Source organism: Lepidochelys olivacea (genome assembly GCF_965140295.1).
Source record: "Lepidochelys olivacea isolate rLepOli2 genome assembly, chromosome: 3".
Taxonomy (NCBI): domain Eukaryota; kingdom Metazoa; phylum Chordata; order Testudines; family Cheloniidae; genus Lepidochelys; species Lepidochelys olivacea.
The window spans coordinates 43,037,856-43,058,780 of record NC_140413.1 but is presented as its reverse complement, the minus strand read 5'-3'; the positions used below and the strand labels follow the sequence as shown (position 1 = coordinate 43,058,780).

Here is a 20,925-nt window from a genome sequence, read left to right as displayed (position 1 = left end):
AGTTCATCAGTGCGTGGCATTGGATAGTTGTCTGGGCGAGTTACAGCATTTAGCTTACGGTAGTCCACGCAAAAACGTATTTCCCCATCTGGTTTGGGAACTAGAACCACTGGAGATGCCCATGCACTTTCAGAGGGGCGGATTACACCCATCTGTAACATATCCTGGATCTCCCGTTCTATAGCAGTTTTAGCCTGAGGAGACACCCGGTAAGGGTGGACCCTAATTTGGTGAGCATTACCTGTGTCAATGGAGTGGTATGCCCGTTCAGTCAGTCCTGGGGTGGCTGAGAACATTGGCGCGTAGCTAGTGCACAGCTCCTGGATCTGCTGTCGCTGCATACGCCCAAGGGTCATGGAGAGGTTCACCTCTTCCACACCACCAGCACATTTCCCTTCGTAATAGACACCTTCAGGCCACTCAGCGTTGTCTCCTCCCTGGGCTGTAAACTGACAAACCTTTAATTCTCTGGAATAAAAGGGCTTTAGAGAATTAATATGATACACCTTAGGCTTTCGGTTGGAGGTGGGGAATGCTATGAGATAATTAACAGCTCCCAGGCGCTCCTGGACCACGAATGGCCCTTCCCACGATGCTTCCATTTTATGGGCCTGGAGCGCCTTTAAGACCATGACCTGGTCTCCTACTTTGAAGGAACGCTCTCTGGCATGTTTATCATACCAGGCTTTTTGCTCTTTTTGAGCATCCTGTAAGTTTTCTCTAGCAAGGGCTAAAGAGGTTCGGAGGGTGTTTTGTAGGTTGGTTACAAAGTCCAGAATGTTAGTTCCTGGAGAAGGTGTAAATCCCTCCCATTGCTGCTTCACCAACTGCAATGGCCCCTTAACCTCACGGCCATATACAAGTTCAAATGGGGAAAACCCTAAACGGGGATGTGGTACAGCTCTGTAGGCAAAGAGCAACTGCTGCAATACTAGGTCCCAATCATTGGAGTGCTCATTTACGAATTTACGTATCATGGCCCCCAAAGTTCCATTAAACTTCTCCACCATGCCATTTGTTTGATGATGGTAAGGAGTGGCAACCAAGTGATTTACCCCATGAGCTTCCCAAAGGTTTTTCATAGTTCCTGCCAGGAAATTAGTCCCTGCATCTGTGAGGATGTCGGAGGGCCAACCTACCCTGGCAAAAATGTCTGCTAGTGCCTGACACACACTTTTAGCCCTGGTGTTGCTTAGAGCTACTGCTTCCGGCCATCGGGTGGCAAAATCCATGAAAGTCAGTATGTACTGCTTTCCTCTGGGTGTCTTTTTCGGAAAAGGACCCAGAATATCCACAGCTACTCGCTGAAATGGAACTTCAATGATGGGGAGTGGCTGGAGAGGAGCTTTGACCTGGTCTTGGGGTTTTCCCACTCTTTGGCACACCTCACAAGACTGGACATAGGTAGAAACATCCTTGCCCATTCCCTCCCAGTGGAATGACCCCTCCAAACGGTCTTTGGTCCTGTTCACCCCAGCATGGCCACTAGGGTGATCATGGGCTAAGCTCAAGAGCTTGGCCCGGTATTTAGTTGGAACTACCAACTGTCTCTGAGGATGCCAGTCTTCCTGGTGTCCCCCAGAAAGAGTTTCCTTGTATAAAAGTCCTCTTTCTACCACAAACCTGGATCGATTAGAAGAGCTGAGAGGCGGTGGGTTGCTCCGTGCCGCCGTCCACGCTCTCTGGAGGCTTTCATCTGCTTCCTGTTGGGTCTGGAACTGTTCCCTTGATGCTGGAGACATCAGTTCCCCATTGGATTGGGGACATAGGCTTGGTCCCTCTGGAAGCGATATAGGGGATGGAGCTGTTTCTGTTGACTGTGAACCGCTCTCCGCTGGTGCACTATGTTGGGATTCAGGCTCCGGCTGAGCCTCTTGTGTAGGGTTATCGGCTGCTGCCAGTTCAGGTTCGGTGGGGCCCTCTGGTGTTGAGGTTGCAAGTACTGGATTCAGTGCTGGCACGGGGTCTGGTGTTGGTTGTTTGGCTGGTTCCGGTTCTGGGACTGGTTCCGTCTGGGTCTCTGGGACTGGATCCACTACTGCTGTTGCAGACATTGGCCTGGGGTCCGGGTCCATCACCTCTGACCGGGCCCTGATAGAAGTTTCCGGAACAGAGCTAGGCCCCACGGCTTGTTTAGCCTGGCTGCGGGTGACCGTTCCCACCCTCTTGGCCTGCTTCACGTGATTGGCCAAGTCTTCCCCCAACAGCATGGGGATAGGATAATCATCATAGACTGCAAAAGTCCACATTCCTGACCAGCCCTTGTACTGGACAGGCAACTTGGCTGTAGGCAAATTGAAAGAGTTGGACTTGAAGGGTTGAATCGTCACTTGGATCTCTGGGTTGATTAAATTGGGGTCCACTAAGGAAGCATGGATAGCTGACACTTGTGCTCCGGTGTCCCTCCACGCGGTGACCTTCTTCCCGCCCACACTCACAGTTTCCCTCCGCTCCAAGGGTATCTGGGAGGTATCTGGGCCTGTGGACCTCTGGTGTGATTCCGGTGCAATGAACTGTAATCTGTTGGGGTTCTTGGGGCAGTTGGCCTTTACATGCCCCAGCTCGTTACACTTAAAACATCGTCCAGCTGACGGGTCACTGGGGCGAGGAGGGTTGCTGGAGAACAGGGTGGTGGGACGATAAGGGGTCTGGAGGTGTCTTTGGGAGGTAGGTGGGGCTTTGGGCGGCCCCCGGTAATAGGGTGTGGTCTGGGGTGGTCCCTTCTGGTCTCCGCTCCAACTGCGACCAGTTTTCTTCTTCTCTGCCACCTCCACCCATCTGGCTCCAATCTCTCCTGCCTCGATTACAGTTTTGGGTTTCCCATCTAGGATGTATCTTTCTATTTCCTCAGGAACACCCTCTAAGAATTGTTCCATTTGCATTAGGAAGGGCAAATTTACTGGAGATTCAACACTTGCTCCTGATATCCAGGCATCCCAATGTTTCAAAATGTGGTAGGCATGTCGGGTAAATGACATGTCTGGTTTCCACCTTAGGGCTCGGAACCTCCGACGAGACTGCTCGGGTGTTATCCCCATTCTGACTCTCGCCTTGGATTTAAACAGTTCATACTTGTTCATATGTTCTTTAGGCATTTCAGCTGCCACCTCAGCTAAGGGTCCACTGAGCTGCGGCCTCAGCTCTACCATGTATTGGTCAGTAGAGATGTTGTACCCAAGGCAGGCCCTTTCGAAGTTTTCTAAGAAGGCCTCAGTATCATCACCTGCCTTGTAGGTGGGGAACTTTCTGGGATGGGAAGTGGTACCTGGAGAAGGATTGCTAGGGTTTGTTGGTATATTCTGCTGGGCCTTTATCCTCTCCATCTCCTCCACATGCTTCCTTGCCTCCATTTCCCTCTTGTGGGCAGCCTCCTGTACCTCCTTCTCCAGCCGCATGAGTTCTATCTGTCTTTCATGTTCCCTTTGTTTTTCCTCAGCCTGAAATTTGGCTAATTCCAGCTGTAGTCGAGCCGAGGATTTGGCCATTCTAACCTCTCTGTTTTTAACTAACTTTACACCCGAGGTTTAGAAATAAACAAACAAAACTTGGCTGTAAAATTTTGCTGTGCTGGAATAGAATACCTATTCTCTGATAGTGATTGTCAGCCTACAGAAAAAGACAATTCCCTTGTCTCTGCTCTGGGCCCAAATTAAAGCAAAAAACCTCCAACTACTTGGAAACCTGCTTACCCAGCCCAAAGAAAAAAAAATTCTTTTCAAACCTGTGCTCCTTGTAAAACAAAAAAAAAAAATCAAAATCCTAAAAAAAACCCTGCCACTTTTGTCTCCAGGCAAATGGGTAGAGCACACACCCCCTATTTACTTTTAGGAAGAAAAGAAAAAAAAAACCTCTGGGTTGGAAGACTGTGAATTTCCCTGCAGGAGTTAAGTACCCTGCCTCCAGGCAAAGAAAACCTGCAATTCACAAGATAATCCCCTTTTGTCTCTGCTTGGCCACAAAGCAGAGAGAAACCAAGCTGCTTTCAGTTTCAAAGCTGCTTTCTGGACTTCCTAAAAATTCCTTTTTAAAATCTGTATTTCTAGTTCAAAAAAATCTCAACTGGATCTCAAAATGATTTCAGGTTAATCCCACCACTGTGCCACCATGTCACGGTTCCTCCCCCACTCTGAACTCTAGGGTACAGATGTGGGGACCTGCATGAAAAACCTCCTAAGCTTATCTTTACCAGCTTAGGTCAAAACTTCCCCAAGGTATAAAATATTACATCCGTTATCCTTGGACTGGCCGCTACCACCACCAAACAGATACTGGTTACTGGGGAAGAGCTGTTTGGAAACATCTTTCCCCCCAAAATACTTCCCAAAACCTTGCACCCCACTTCCTGGACAAGGTTTGGTAAAAAGCCTCACCAATTTGCCTAGGTGACTACAGACCCAGACCCTTGGATCTTAAGAACAATGAACAATCCTCCCAACACTTGCACCCCCCCTTTCCTGGGAAATGTTGGATAAAAAGCCTCACCAATTTGCATAGGTGACCACAGACCCAAACCCTTGGATCTGAGAACAATGAAAAAGCATTCAGTGTTTTACAAGAAGACTTTTAATAAAAAATAGAAGTAAATAGAAATAAAGAAATCCCCCCTGTAAAATCAGGATGGTAGATATCTTACAGGGTAATTAGATTCAAAAACATAGAGAACCCCTCTAGGCAAAACCTTAAGTTACAAAAAAGATACACAGACAGAAATAGTTATTCTATTCAGCACAATTCTTTTCTCAGCCATTTAAAGAAATCATAATCTAACACATACCTAGCTAGATTACTTACTAAAAGTTCTAAGACTCCATTCCTGTTCTGTCCCTGGCCAAGACGACTACAGACAGACACAGACCCTTTGTTTCTCTCCCTCCTCCCAGCTTTTGAAAGTATCTTGTCTCCTCATTGGTCATTTTGGTCAGGTGCCAGCGAGGTTACCTTTAGCTTCTTAACCCTTTACAGGTGAGAGGAGCTTTCCCCTGGCCAGGAGGAATTTCAAAGGGGTTTACCCTTCCCTTTATATTTATGACAGCTATGTTATTGCTGTTTATTGTAGGTGGAAATTTCTAAAAGGGCCTAAATGACTTAAACACAAGCCCTGTTGAAAGTCAATAAGACTGGTACTCTCAGGCACTTTTGAAAATCCCATCCTGCAGCTTTTCCTGTCTTTTCTTCTGGGCGATTCCTATAGTCTTTTAATTTCCAGTGTTGAGAATCCTGATTGATGATAAACTTACAGAAAGGAAAACTACCAGCAATTCAATGTCTTTGCAAATATAATTCTGCCAGGAATCTCACTCATTCACTTAGCTCCCATCAGCAAAATTAGCTTCTTATCAGATGTCTCAGGGCTGGCATCTTTCTTTCTTAAATAATCATTTTGAATTGTCTTATATGGGACCCTCACCTTCCACACAACAGAAAACTGCTACTTTTTTTTGCAAATCACATTATACCTGAGCAACCTTAACTGGTTTTGAAATACAATTTGTTTTGGTATGGAATTAAAATATTGTTTAATGTGTCCAGTACCGAGTATCTGACTTATAACATTTATAACTCTTCCTCTAATATCAACTCTCAAAACATGAAATTAACTGAGGAAGTGGGTTCAAACAAAATATGCTGACAACTAGCAGACTCTTTTTGTAAAAACACTGATAGCCTGGCCTTTCTGCACCGAATGTGTGTGGACACACACAAATCTCACTGTTGACACTCAAAAGAAAAAAATATCTATGTGTCAGACATGCACAGGTGTATGTAAGGTGGCATGTACATTATACGCTAGCTATTTGCAATTGGATTGAAAGAAGGACCCACTGCAGATAGCCTGGTCCACACTTAGAATGCGTTTCTTTCTGGTGGTTGTGAAAATGAGGAAACACCACTGGTTAATGCCACCATAGTAATTTTTCAGTAATTTGTTTGGCTACCAAATGAGTTGCATATTTTTAGGTGTCCAGAAGTAGTCTGGAATGGTTATGGCTATCTAGAGTTTTTCATCATGGGGTATCTTAACGAAACAATTATTTAATAAGCTAAACAAAAATAGTTTGTATTTAATTGCAAAATTCACTTAACTGTGGAGTCATGAATGGCACCTTTGCAATGATTCTTTTTTTGTCGTATAACCATTATTATATAACACAACAGAGTCTGTGATTGTATTGGTGCAATCTCTTTGAAACAACATTTTTTCAATATATACATTGTACATGTGTGCACATACAAAAACACTACCCCCATGCTCCAGTATTACAACCACCACCCCAAAACGAATCCACTTCACTTACAAGGTAGGAAGGAGAAGACGGAGAGTAATGTTGTTGTTGGGGTTTTGCTTATTATTATTTTAAGTATGTGAGAGGCATTCGGATACTAGTGTTGATGAAAAAATATAGATACTTAAGTGCTAAATATAATTACATTATTTTTCACATATAAATCTCAAAATTTTGGACAAAGATCAATGACCATCATTATCTTCATTGTACAAATGAAACTGCTAATAGGGTAAATGTATTGTCCAAGTTAACACAGTGAGTCAGTGACAGCCCAAGGAACATAACATAAATCTCTTGACTCTATATCTACTTGGATCCACTGCATCATGCTTTCTCCTTGACCTTCATTTTTATTAGTATAGAAGAAATTATCTTAAAAAAGAATACTGGATTTCAATTTTCTGACCTTACTGTCATAGGTGATCAGGTCCACTGTATTTTCCCTATGAATAATCTTCACAATTACTGGGATTCTGTGCTTCTTATTATGGATTAAACCCTATTATTTTTGTATAATTTACTCTATTAACAATATCCATAGCTGATTTGTAAACTGGAATGTAAATAAAACAATATGTAACAAAATGTAGCATATATATGATTCATTACTACTTTAAGAATATATTCAGTCATCGCTCTTTTGGTAAATAAGACTTTAATTACTGTTGCTTTAAAACTGATTTATGTGAAGCTATGTTTTTTATTGTCAAGGAGAACAGCTATACTTTTATGCTTCTACATGCTTCTCATATTGTTCCTTGGCTTTATTTTTTCTTGACTTAGAAATGAAAATTTGGCATGTTAATCATTGTTATAACCTAGGGACATTAGAGGGTGCAGCTAGGAGCAGGTGGGAACATGTATTATTCAACCTTCATGGTAGTGCCTATAATGCTCCTGGTTATTGAAACATAATGCAGTCTAGTGAAGTACACTTTATCTCTGCATCCGGCAGATTTACAAATACAGGCTATAAAAGGCGCATATTGTATGCAATAGATCATTGAACTGAAATGCTGACATATTGCCAAAATAATTTTGCATATGGTTTGGTCATATAATGATTTCTTTTAAGAGCTAGGCCTGCTGGCACCACTGTACTTAAGGTTATGTGAGGGATTCCATTCGTCCCCTGCATTTTTAATGGTGTGTAACTCATCTGTAAATAGTCACTCCATCTTGAAATTCAATATACAGAGTATTAGTCCAGAGGCATATTTAAACTCAGTATTTTAAACAAACTGCATTAGTTATTTTGAATTATAAATCAGCATAACAATTGAATTCTGGGGGAGCATTCAGATATGGGTATTTGGTTTTGTACATTTAAAATGGCTTTCTTCTTAAAAAGCAACGCTGAAGTATATTGGTCTATAATGCTGTTGTCTTAATGTTGTTTTTTTACATCTTTTTTATAACTGAGTTATTTAACTTAGTATATTCCATACACAATAATTCATTTTAGAAAAATAAATCAAAAGTTCTTTAGCCCAATGAGACACTATTCATGTCTGGAGCCACACAAGAGAGCTGTTTCACTACAACAGAAGCCAGTGCAATTGTTTGAGGGAGAAAATTGTGTAGCAATACTTACAGAGGGCAGAATTTACCTTACAGAGGTCAAGAAACAAGCTGGACTAATTTTCATGGAGGTTTCTTACTATTATTATTGTTTGTATAGCACCCAAAAGAGTACTAGGTACCACTAGTACAAATAGGAAGATACAGCCCTGGTCCCAAAGAGTTCACAGTCTGGTTTCAGACATGATGAAGGTGGGCAACTGTAATAGCAAGAGAGTTGAAGAAAGAGGTGTTTCAGTGACAGGATAACATGTTTACTCAGCAAGGCAAATGCACATCTTGGTGCAGGTATTCAGAAGTCCAAATAAAATAAATAAATGTCTGATTTATTTCCTTTATACATATTGCTGAAGTGGCTTATCTTCTAGCATGTTGATGTAGATTGTCATATAAATTCTATACAGGAGTTCAGCCTCCCTAAGAGAAAGTCTTTATCTATGAAAGTTCTTTTACAGAAAGATTCTTGACTAGGTAAAAATGCACAAATTCAAAAGCAAAAGTTTTCTTTGCCTTCGGGCTTTAACACACAGCCTGCTCCCACTGAAACCCACACAGTGCAGAGACAAGACACAACATGAGTAAGAAAAGTCCATCTGAGCAATGGTAGAAAACATGCTTGAAAATCAAAATGATAAAACTTGTTTGATCAATATAAATAACAGGGATGACAAACTGACCTTCCAAGTAAACAATCTGAAGCATCAGATGAAAACAGTAGAGGATTATTCTTCTTTGAGTTGTTGCAGATGTGTATTCCACTTATGGGCATTCATGGCAAGTGCACTGCAGTTGGAGACTTTTTTCCTATAACGGTGCCCACCGGGGCAGCATATGTGTTGTATATCTCCTCTTGGTCCTCCTGTGGCTGTATAAGGGTGGTGCCTCCCTGATCAGTTCCTTCTTACCACAAAGAGCCTTAGTTGGAGACCCCTGTGTGTGAGTCTCCTCCTGGCAGTTTTTCTTCTCTGCATCACAGTTGTGTTTCTGGGCCTTACCCTGTACATAGTCTTAATAGTTAGTACTCATAGTTTAGAGCTCTTTGTTGGTTTACTTAGTTTTTTATTAAAAAAATGTGATGCATAGCACTGTGGTGTAGCATTCTCTGGACTCTTATAGCACTGCCCATCATGCAGGGTTCAGTCCCTAACAGTGGGGCTGAACCCTGCATGACCTGGAGTAGTGGGTGGGCCTGGGACCTGGAGTAGTGGGTGGGCCTGGCTCCTCCCATCAGCTACTAGGGAAGTGGAGTTGAGAAGAGGCTGAATATTGAACAGTAAATACCTCCAGAAGGGGATCAGATGGTTTAGTGGCGCAGCTGGAGACCTGGGACCAGAAAGGCCCAGAGCAGGTGAGGACAGTGTCTCCAGGGAGGAAGCTCTGGGAGTGTGGCCCCATACCAGAGCCAGGAGTTTTAAAGACTGAGCCTGAGGAGGGCTACAGACACTGAACAATGGATAGGTACTGGGATGGGCCCTTGTTGTACTGTATATCCCAGAAGGGATCTGTTTTGTTTTGCATACAGACTGTGTGTGTGACTCGGCTGGAGTGCTGAGTCATTGAAAACTGACATGAGAAACCTCCAGTAGAGGTCACCACTGACTAAGAGTGCAGGCCCATGCACAAGGCCAGGAAGCAGTCACAAGATATCCAAGATATTCTAGAGTATTTGCTATGCCTGAAATTATCAGGACTGCCATTGAGTTCTCTGAGGGTGCACCTTGTGGTGATCTCAGCTATCTAGCCCCCTGGCTAGAGAATAGGATATGCAAAGAATAGGATATGATGGGCAAAGTCAGAGGAGTCTGTTTCCTTACCTACATGAGGCCAGGAAAAAATGGGAGATAAGTGGAAGGTAGGAATGTAAAAGGTTAACAAGTTAGCATAGGCTTACTGTTAACCAACCTTAACCATTAACACCAGTGGCCACACAGCAGCGCGAGGGACCCCAGCCCTGGCCATGCTGGCCTGGTGGGAGGGACTCCAGCCCCAGCCGGGCTGGCCAGAGCAGTCCCAGCCACGTCAGGCTGGCCGGCCAGAGGGACCCCAGCCCTGGCTGTGCTGTGCCAGCCAACCTGCGGGACCCCAGTCTGAGCTGGGCCTGCAGGACCCCAGCCCGCCACACCATACCAGCTGGCCGGAGCAATCCCAGCCCTGGCCGTGCTGCACCAGCTGGACCTCACCCCCTCCCTCCCAGCCCCAGAGTGGCCCCAGCTGACCCGCACCAGCTGGCAGGAGGAACCCTAGCCCCAGCCCCTGCCATGCCAGGTTGGCCAGAGCGACTTCAGTTAATGGTTAACCAGTTAAATGATATAATTTTAATCGTTTAACTGGTTAACTTTTTAAATCAATATTTAGATCCTAGTGGGAGGTGGGAGAGTTTTCCCAAGCCTCATTGAGGAGTGGCTCTGTCATGTAGGGAGAATACTCAGGAGATCAAAGCCATCAGTTTTTTAGCTGCTTTTGCCAGAATAGTGGCACAAAATAGCTGTTGCAGGAGCCAGCACAGGTGCTGACTTTCCAAAGTGCCGGGGGGGGGGGGTGGTGGTGGTGTGCTCAACCCCTGGCTCTGACCCAGGCCCCGCCCCCACTCTGTCTCTTCCCGTCCAGCTCCACCTTCTCCCTTGAGCATCCTCGTTCCCACCCCCTCCCTCCCAGCCTCCTGCACGCCGTGAAACAGCTTTTCGTGGCGGGCAGAGGCACGCGGAGGGAGGGGGAGGCACTGATCCACGTGCAGGGGCTGCCGGCGGGCAGAAGGCACTGTGGGGAGGGAGAGGTTCTGATAGTGGGGCTGCCAGTGGGTGCCCTGGAGCACTCATGGAATCCGCACCTATTGAAGCCAGGATCTGGCCCCAATACTGTTGTTAGTCCCAAAACATAAGCAAAAAGAGCACCCTCCTGTAAACAAATTTTCATGGAAATTGAATCACAGGTTGTTCTGGTGTAACCAATCATCAACAAGATAAGGACACAATGAATAACTTATTGAGACAGACTATCTGCTGAAAACCTGATATATAGATAAATGAAGTAAAAGGAGTAATATTAGTGACTGCAGCAGACTGACACAGAGCTGTAATAAGGTCCTAATTCTGGACTCATATTTTTTTGTGGAGCTTTATGAAAAGAACATTTCTGTACTTCATACTATGATTTTCAATGGAATACAGTAAATATATGAAATCTTTTGGAGGGAACATTTTTTTTTCTTTCATTATGATTAGAATTCATGGAAAGTTTATATTGAATACTCAGTAAAATCAATTTCTTCATAATATCTTCTGTGTTAACAAATTTATAGACAGTAGTTAAGGAGTTCTTAGATTTCTCTTACTGATGTACATGTACCATCCCTTACCTCGCTCTCTCATGAAGTGGACAATCTTTAATAGTTCATCCTCACCTCCTTTTTTATTTTATATTTCAACTGAAATGGAAAATATTCTGTAAGGTATTTCTGAGTTTTTCATATTTATGGTTTCCAAAAACGTGTAGATATAATGATATTTATTGCACTCTATACTTTAGAATGGCTTTCTTTTATGTCACTGTATATTATTGTACTTTTCCAATGCCAAAATATCAATATCAGTATATAATAATAATAACTAAAATAAAGTGCTGTTTTTATTTATTAACTTTAAAAACTATCAAAGGATGTTGCTACCCTTAATACCTTTATCTGAAGACTTCTTTCTTGTTATTAGACAACATGAAAATTTTTATGTTCAGTTTATTTTTCTGTAGGTCTTGGTCAAATTTAAACAACAATTATGGAAGTCAATGGGAGTGAGGACTTTAGGATTTGACTCCAGAAGCTAAAGCATTTGTTAAGCATATTACAAATCATCTAATCTGTAGGATATAATTTAATTAAATACGTATCTTTTCATTCTAATAGGTAATAAAGCTAGCTTTTGAAGAGTTTGAACTGGAAAGAGGATATGACACCCTGACTGTGGGGGATGCTGGGAAAGTGGGAGACACCAGAACAGTGTTGTATGTGTAAGTACACTTCTTAAATAGTTATGGTTTGATATTTACTAGCATTCACATTGGTTTTCTATGTTCTATATATATTAAAATTAGTGACTCAGAAATATGGTTTGCTATGAAGTATGCCTATTAGATCAGAAGTCTGAAACCATATCACTGAACAGAAGCTCAAGAATTCATGTACACAAAGCCAAAAGAGAAATTTAAAAACAATAAAGTATAAATAAATCTTACCACAAAAAAGTAATTGAGTAAAAGAAAACTTTGTCAGCCAGACACTGTATCATGTCTCAAGATTCCTGAGTTTATGCCAATTTTAGCAAATCAGTGCTGTAATCTCTTTTTTTAATTAATTACTTAATTAATTAATCCCACCACCTGTAAGGGAACTCTGGTGAGTCAGCTACAGTGGAAGATATATGTGCACAGTCTCTCAAATGAGAAAAAACAGTTACCTCTACAGTAACTGTTGTTCTTTGAGATGTGTTGTGCACATATACATTTCACGATCCTCTCACCTTCCCCGCTCCTTTGGATATTACTTAGACGACAGTGCAAAGGAATGGAGAAGGAGACAGCAGCCATGCCCTTTTTATGCCCTTGGCTCTGAGCATGAATAGAGAGGGGTGGTACCACCGCCTAGAGATACTGCTGACAAAAGTCTCCAACTGGAGTACATTGGGTATACATACACCAACACAGGAATGTATTTGTGCACAACTTATCTTGAAGAACAGTTACTGTGAGTTAGGTAACCATTTTTTAAACTAGACACATCCACGATTTGAGTCATAAACAGGTGAAAACGGAATGTTACAAGTTCAAACTGAAATTTTGAGTTTAATATAAGTACAAAAATATCTGAGATAAATAAATTAGCCATGAATAAATATGAAAACTGCTAATTTTTGTTTCAAAACTTGGGATGTGGTGTGTAGGAGCTAGATATAAAGGGGCTTTTGGTTAATAGGATTTTACTGTATCTGACAACTTTTAGGGCATCTATAAACCTTTCGTACCATAAAGAATGAACGTAAAGTATTTTTTAAAGAATAGATGTATGTCACAAGCAGAATTCCTATAGCAAGGCAGGGAGAAGATGAGTCCAAGAAGTCTACTAGTGATTACTATGCAAATCTAATTTCCCTAGGAAGCACTTACATAGTATGGTAGTGAGTGTTACAGAAAAAAGCAGAAAGGGTCTGCTCATTTGTATGAGGCTTCCAACCCCTGAGCAGCATCATGCATCCTGGATGAAAAGCAGCTGCACTTCTTTCCTCCCCTCACTCCCCCCCATAAAATGATTGTTCTTATGTTTAGTGTGGTGCCTTTGTGCTGTCAGCATATGAGGTAACAGCAGAAGTCTCTTCCTTCTACATCAAAACTCCTTAATTAGTTAACACCAGGAACATTTGAACTACACAGGGCGCCTTGCATTCAAATCATGAAATGTATACCACACAGCCCAGTTTTAACTGATCTTTCTAGAGATTATAGGAAGGGAGAAAAATCTTTCCTTCAAACAGTTCTTTTCAAAGGGACAGTTGTTAAAATGTGGGGCACACCCCAAATAAAGTCTGAAACACCTGAACTATTATCTATGTCTGAATAACCTGAGTCCTTCCCATGCTGTCCAACATGGTTTAGGGCACAAAAGAGGCTCCAGCATCACCACCTATCATGCTGTTTGCTGGAATGGCCACCTTGTTGTGTTTTTTATGAGCTTAGGTTGTTCACCTATCACTGAACTCCCAAGCTGAAGGACAAGTGGACAGTTTTTTGTCTGGCCCATACCCTTTGAGCTCTCTGACTTAGGTGGCCCTACTAGGAATTAAAACTCCCATTGGCATATCTCTCAGGGTCTTGGGAACACACAAGACTTCCTACCACATCAAGGTGAAATCCCCTGGAAAGGCTGTCTGAATGACGTGTCTTCTAATACTAATAATTGGGGATTCCCCTGAAACCAAATATTTTTCCTTTAATATGTGTAATACCTGGGTTTGAATCAGTATTCTTAGTATCCTCATATTTGGGGGATTCCAGAAAAACAATTGGGATCAGCTTTGATATCTGACTGTTGAGCTGAGCAAGCTTATGGGTGCCCCACCAATTCTGCTTCATGTCTTAGTTTTTCAAGCATTCAGGAGTAACATTTATATATATAACTCATTCTATATAGCACTGAAATGCCTCTGCCTTATGATTACAGTGGTTTAACATAACCTGCACCACCACCACCATCTGGCTAAGACAGGAAATGAATAATAACTGATTAAAATAAATTGGTAGTAGAAACATAGGTAGGTTAAAATATAATGGAATTGCATTTTCTTTAGGATGTTACAGTGCTTATTAAATCTACAGAATAGGAAATAATTAGTTTGATCCCCAAGTTTTTATTATGACAGTATTTGTGTGGTTATACTTGCATCATATCCTGTTAAATACTGTATATTTAACATGCACTGTGAATTTGCTCCATTTTGTTTTAAAATAGGGGGATATAAAGGGACTAGTCTTAGTGCATTATAGACACAGTTACTGATTGTTTCATCATAATTGAAGGGGCTAATATCAAAATGTCAAAGTAATTTTATCATCAAAACTTTCTATTAGTTGGTGTTAATACCTCCTTTTGTAATAAAAGATTTGAACAGTGCCTTTCAAGCTTTTTATGATTTCTGAGGGAATGAGGCAGCTTACAGTGAAGCTTCCATTAGAGTGGTTTAATTTATAAGCTCTTTAAATATAATGCCAGGGCCTTGTGCTGAACAGGTTTCTCTGGGCAGCCTAAAGGCCAAATCTTTATGAAAGTCTCTTTAAAATATCACCTACAAAAATTCATGGGTATGTCTACCTCTTTCTCGTAGTGATGAAAGATCACTAGGTTTAGAGTCTTGATCGGCTAATTATGCAAAAATAAGTGCTTATCTGAACCCAAACTAAACCTCTAAGCCTTTTGAGTCTTTCCTTACCACACAAGTTATCTTCTGTAAACATACAAACAAGCCAGCTCCCCAAAAGTTATCAAATCCCAACCCAACTACTGATATTGGAGGGGGAGGGAATGAAGTGCCCACTTATTTGCTTACCCTCACTGCAAAATTCATAAATGCTAGCTAATTCTAGGATGTGGGGAAAGAAATAGAGCAAGATGCCTGTTCAGCCCTCCAATGGAAAGGGCTACAAGGAGGGACTGGGATTGGATGACCTCCCTCCCTGACCCCAGAAGACTTGTACAGAAAGTGATGCATGGGAAGAAATAGGCTGCCAGCTGCCTTTGGAGATGACCTATCCATTGTAATGACAATCTGCAAAGCTGTCCCTAATGTACAATTCATACCATAGTTTGGTCATTCAGATCACGATTTTCCTAGTGTAACATTGTGACCTATTGCTCAGGTCACCCAGAACTGTGAGCCATCTGTTACCACTCCACCTCAGCAAGAGTGAGCTTTGCTGTGGCTAAACTAGGTCTCAGCTTCCTGGCACAGCAGCTTGTCTGCCTTTCCAGCAAACGCTTCAGGACTCTACCAGTCCAAACCTTGCTCTGCAGGTAGCAATCAGGGAACCCAAGTTCCTGAGTTCCACAGAAACATCTTTCTGCAGTGTTCAGTCGCTCTTAGTGGACTGTCACAGAAGTTATTAAGTTTGCTGCATCCAAAGAGACTGAGCCCAAACAGCCTGTTAGGTTAGCTAAAGACTTCCATTTCTATATAACAGCACTGAGGTGTTTTTTGTAATAAAAGAAGTAGTAGTTTATTAACAAACCACATATGTTTAAGTGATTTCAAGTAAGAATGAAAGAGCTATGAAAGGTTACAAATAATGGCTTTCTAATTACTACAACTTAACTTCAGCAAGTTACAATCGATCTAAGCAGATTTCTTACCTATATACTCAGTTCCAAAGATTTCAACCCCTTTGGTTGAAGGATGAACCTTTCTCAGATTTCAGATTTCTCTTTTGTCCTTCAGGTGGTAGAAAGTCATTTTGGCATCTATTTTTGCTTATATTTTCCAAAGTCCATTTTCTCTGTTTTTTAGAGCCAGAAAGTTTAATCAAAAACACTTCAGCCATTCTGAGAATGAGGTTAGGGAAACTTACGTCGTTTTGCCAGTGTTAAAATTTTGTATAACAGTTTCATTAAGAAGGTTTGGAGCAGTGACTTAAAGTTGTGTGTGGGGGGAAAGGGGGTCAGGGTTACTTGGAGATGAGAGTGGTGACTTTTACTGTCCACCCAATTCTGGCCAAGTTATAAGTCTCTGTCTCTGTTTCGCATGTTCAGTAGAGGCTGGCAGCTAAATTCTTTGAAGATTCCATTTGCAACAAGCATGTTGCTGCCCAGGGCTCCAGGGACTGAGGAGAACTTTTCTTGTAAATTCTCCTCCTTTTTGCTAGGGTCCAGTATACTGCCAGGCACCAAGCCTGAGATTGGAGTGATGCTCTCTCCTGTGCTCTTAATATTTCATGAACCAACATATCGGCCTACAGTGCTTTTACACTTTTTGGTGGAATTATTCCTTCAAAACTCTTGGATGTGCTTTATTAAACTTTAGTTTCATGGCTTTACTAATTCTGTCACATCATAAACCCTTTTCTGACTTCAGTGGTACAGAATGATGAACAATTTTGTTTGCTTGGTGCCAGTAGTATGAAATCAGGAGTTGGTGAGCCAAAACGCAGCACATTAAGTCATCTATTTGAAAAAGGAACAATGTCTTCATGTACTAGTTTTCCATAAAATAAAGTAAAAATAAAAATCAGTTTTCTGCACTTGAATTAATAAAACTGCTATGATTACCTCCTATGTTCCATCACAAAGATATTTTTATATAATCCCTGATCCTTTTCTTCTCTTCATGCACAGTTTAGAAAACTAATGGAGGTTTAAAAAAACAATCTCAGCCTTCCTAATTGTTAAAGAACAGCCAAGCTTCTTTTTTCCCCCCCTGCACATAGCTGGGAAACACATTTTAGTTTTAAATCTTATTTTTTATAGTATCTAGAAAGGGTCAAAGTGAGACCCTTGTCCATTATCTTTGAAAACTCATGGCGATCCAGGGAAGTCCCGGATGACTGGAAAAAGGCTAATGTAGTGCCCATCTTTAAAAAAGGGAAGAAGGAGGATCCTGGGAACTGCAGGCCAGTCAGCCTCACCTCAGTCCCCAGAAAAATCATGGAGCAGGTCCTCAAGGAATCAATTCTGAAGCACTTAGAAGAGAGGAAAGTGATCAGGAACAGTCATCATGGATTCACCAAGGGCAAGTCATGCCTGACTAATCTAATTGCCTTCTATGATGAGATTACTGGTTCTGTGGATGAAGGGAAAGCAGTGGACATGGTGTTCCTTGACTTTAGCAAAGCTTTTGACATGGTCTCCTACAGTATTCTTGTCAGCAAGTTAAAGAAGTATGGGCTGGATGAATGCACTATAAGGTGGGTAGAAAATTGGCTAGATTGTAGGGCTCAATGGGTAGTGATCAATGGCTCCGTGTTTTGTTGTCAGCCAGTATCAAGCGGAGTGCCCCAAGGGTCAGTCCTGGGGCCGGTTTTGTTCAATATCTTCATAAATGATCTGGAGGATGGTGTGGATTGCACCCTCAGCAAGTTTGCAGATGACACTAAACTGGGAGGAGTGGTAGATACGCTGGAGGGTAGGGATAGGATACAGAGGGACCTAGATAAATTGGAGGATTGGGCCAAAAGAAATCTGATGAGGTTCAACAAGGACTAGTGCAGAGTCCTGCACTTAGGACGGAAGAATCCAATGCACTGCTACTGACTAGGGACCGAATGGCTAGGCAGCAGTTCTGCAGAAAAGGACCTAGGGGTTACACTGGACGAGAAGCTGGATATGAGTCAACAGTGTGCCCTAGTAGCCAAGAAGGTCAATGGCATTCTGGGATGTATAAGTAGGGGCATTGCCAGCAGATTGAGGGACGTGATCGTTTCCCTCTATTCGACGTTGGTGAGGCCTTATCTGGAGTACTGTGTCCAGTTTTGGGCCCCACATTACAAGAAGGATGTGGAAAAATTGGAAAGAGTCCAGCGGAGGGCAACAAAAATGATTAGGGGACTGGAACACATGACTTACGAGGAGAGGCTGAGGGAACTGGGATTGTTTAGTCTACGGAAGAGAAGAATGAGGGGAGATTTGATAGCTGCTTTCAACTACCTGAAAGGTGATTCCAAAGAGGATGGATCTAGACTATTCTCAGTGGTAGCGGATGACAGGACAAGGAGTAATGGTCTCAAGGTGCAGTGGGGGAGATTTAGATTGGATATTAAGAAAAACTTTTTCACTCGGAGGGTGGTGAAACACTGGAATGCATTACCTAGGGAGGTGGTGGAATCTCCTTCCTTAGATGTTTTTAAGGTCAGGCTTGACAAAGCCCTGGCTGGGATGATTTAATTGGGGATCGGTCCTGCTTTGAGCAGGGGGTTGGACTAGATGACCTCCTGAGGTCCCTTCCAATCCTGATATTCTATGATCCTAAGAGTATGGGTTTTTTTTGTTTGTTTGTTAGTTTGTTTGTTTTTTAGGGTTTGTAGGATGTGGAGGGAAGGATTTTTAGTGGTTTTGGATTATATTTTATGTTCCGGTTAGTTGAGTACCTAGGAAGTTGGTACAATGAGACTCAAAGTAAAAATAGAGCCAAGCTGAACTGAGGATATCTGTGGACACTAGCTGCATATAGCAGCATCAACAGCAATGTTTCAGAGTGTTAGCATGCCATATGGGTGCAATTAAGTATACAAATAGCATAGGTAATTTGTCACCTGTGAAGAATAGAGCATTACTGTCAAACTCAGTCTGTCTCTGTAGAAGAGGAAGAATACTTGCAAAATCAATGAAAGGTCAGTCAGTCCAAGGGGAAAAATGCTTTAATGTATTGAGAACTCAAGAAATGGCTGAGACTGAGTTCTGTTAGAAATTTATACTTCATAATGGAATTTAGTATTGCTGGTGTAGAGATCATTGACTTATAAAATACTTAGCTCACTTTATGCAAATTGAGCTTAACTTTATGTATTTTTTTTTATAAAATCTCCAAGAATATACAGTTTTTGTTGAACAATATTGTACACAATAAAATAAGTCAAAGAGAAAAAATAGAGGGTAAAGTTTAAACAATTTTTTAAAAATAATATGGAATCTTGATGGTGATTATTATAACAATAATAATTAATATTACAATGGCAGCCAAAGGACCTCAGTCAGGATTGGATCCCCATTTTGCTAGGCGATGGTCAAATAGCAGACATAGTCTTTACTCCAAATAGCTTAGTCTAATTAAAGAGAGGATGCAACAAGTATAACAAACAATAGGAGGGAAATGGGGAAGGGAGCCAGAGGTTAAGAATAGGAATATCATATGGCTACATAGGCTAAAATTATGCACAGGTGATGGTTCCAAAATATTTGTGGGTTTTTTATTAACATTTCCAAATTTCTCTGTCAGAATTGTAACACTTCTCCTTCATTCCCTTGCAACCAGGAAGAACTGACCCTAGATTCACTGAGGTTTTACATGATTTCATTTGTCTTTGTTTTCCCTTCTGCGTAGCCTGTCCCAAACTGCCCAGCTAACATTACTAGTGCTTAGAAAACAAACAAACAAAATGATCCCACCTGCTACTTCAGATATTAATCTCCTTTCCTCTATATAAGCTCCCCCTACTCCAGTGAGTGTCTGCCTACTAGGGATGTTAGGGTTCACATATTCTTTCCTTCTATAGGTCCCAGCAGGCACCAGGTGCAAGATGGCAGAAAGTCCTGTGCTCAGTTATAGACGTTGTGCCTTGATATCACTGTGATTTGCAGTTACATAGGTGCCACTGGTGGCCTGCTCACTACCTAATAGCCTCTTCCAAATCTTGTTATCAAAAAGGACATCATGGTGATTTGTAATTTAAATTGACATAGAAATTATCTATATGGAGGTTGACTCTCACCTGCTTTTACTTTGGTAACATTTTACACCGTCTCTTACTTTGGTAGCATTTTATATACCTACTCAAGTTTAAACATTACACAAGGTGTAATGTGGTAGAGAATCAGGGCACAGATCATATCATCCACCACAGAAATACATTCCCCTCTATGGCGAATTTCTTGTTAATGTCTACTAAAAGAATACTTCTTAGTTTGTTGCACTCCTGTGTACTTTTCTGATTCTGTGATAGTGGTACTGATGAGATTCAGATATGTAAAATCAAACTGCAAGAGTAACTTCAAAAAACCAAAACAAACCTGGAAATATTTCTTATGTGGCGTTTATTTCCCTTCTGCACCACTTATACCCTAGAATTAACTTTCTCCTCATTGTTAACTGCCATTAGCAGTAATGAGAGCTCAAGGGATAGAATCAGACCTCTTGTATAATATTTCAAGTAACAATTTCTGGTTAGTTATTAACTCCCATAGGATCCTTCTAGAAAAAAATGGTATACAATGGATTTCCTACTCCTTTGTACATACCATTTTAAGTCCACTCTGCCTTCAGTGTGTACAATAATTCCTTTCACTAACTGCCAAGAAGCATTGTTGCTTGTGTTATTGCAGATGCAATCATCAACCTAGAACATAGATGCAAGTATTTTTTTTCACAATACCTTTCCAAATTATTTTTCTATCAGAGTGTTGTGTATAGGGCCTCAGCCAAAGCCCAGCCATATGTACCTTCAAAGTAAACATTTTCCAATGCAAATTATTTAATATTTCCTTTTATTAAATATATACATTTGACACATCTGCCAGTCTACTGTGGGTTCTTTGTCTCTGGGGAAATTGTGCTGTTAGGAACAGACCAATCACTTTCTAAATCAGGGTTGAACTTTAGATAAATCCTGTAGTTCCCTTAGTATTATCAGGATGTTGTCAGTCCTCCCATATTTACACTTTTTTAATACAGAAAAATCAGTGGATTTCACTTACATTTCTGAAACAGCTCTTTCTCTGGACTTTTCTGATATGAGGTTAAAGATATTTTTTCTTTTTGGAAGTATTTCATCAGAATTTCTCTGCCATTAAGCAGTTTCTCAAAATGGCTGACCT

The 20,925-nt window shown here is 41.5% G+C and overlaps 1 protein-coding gene across 1 annotated transcript in view; it reads left to right on the top strand.

The window, feature by feature from the left end:
* CSMD1 (CUB and Sushi multiple domains 1) overlaps positions 1-20,925 on the top strand; it is a 2,028,540-nt gene that overhangs the window by 1,422,675 nt on the left and 584,940 nt on the right. The window contains exon 11 of the mRNA XM_084623138.1: positions 11,767-11,870. Coding sequence (XP_084479264.1) covers positions 11,767-11,870 — 104 coding nt within the window. The remainder of the gene's footprint in view (positions 1-11,766; positions 11,871-20,925) is intronic.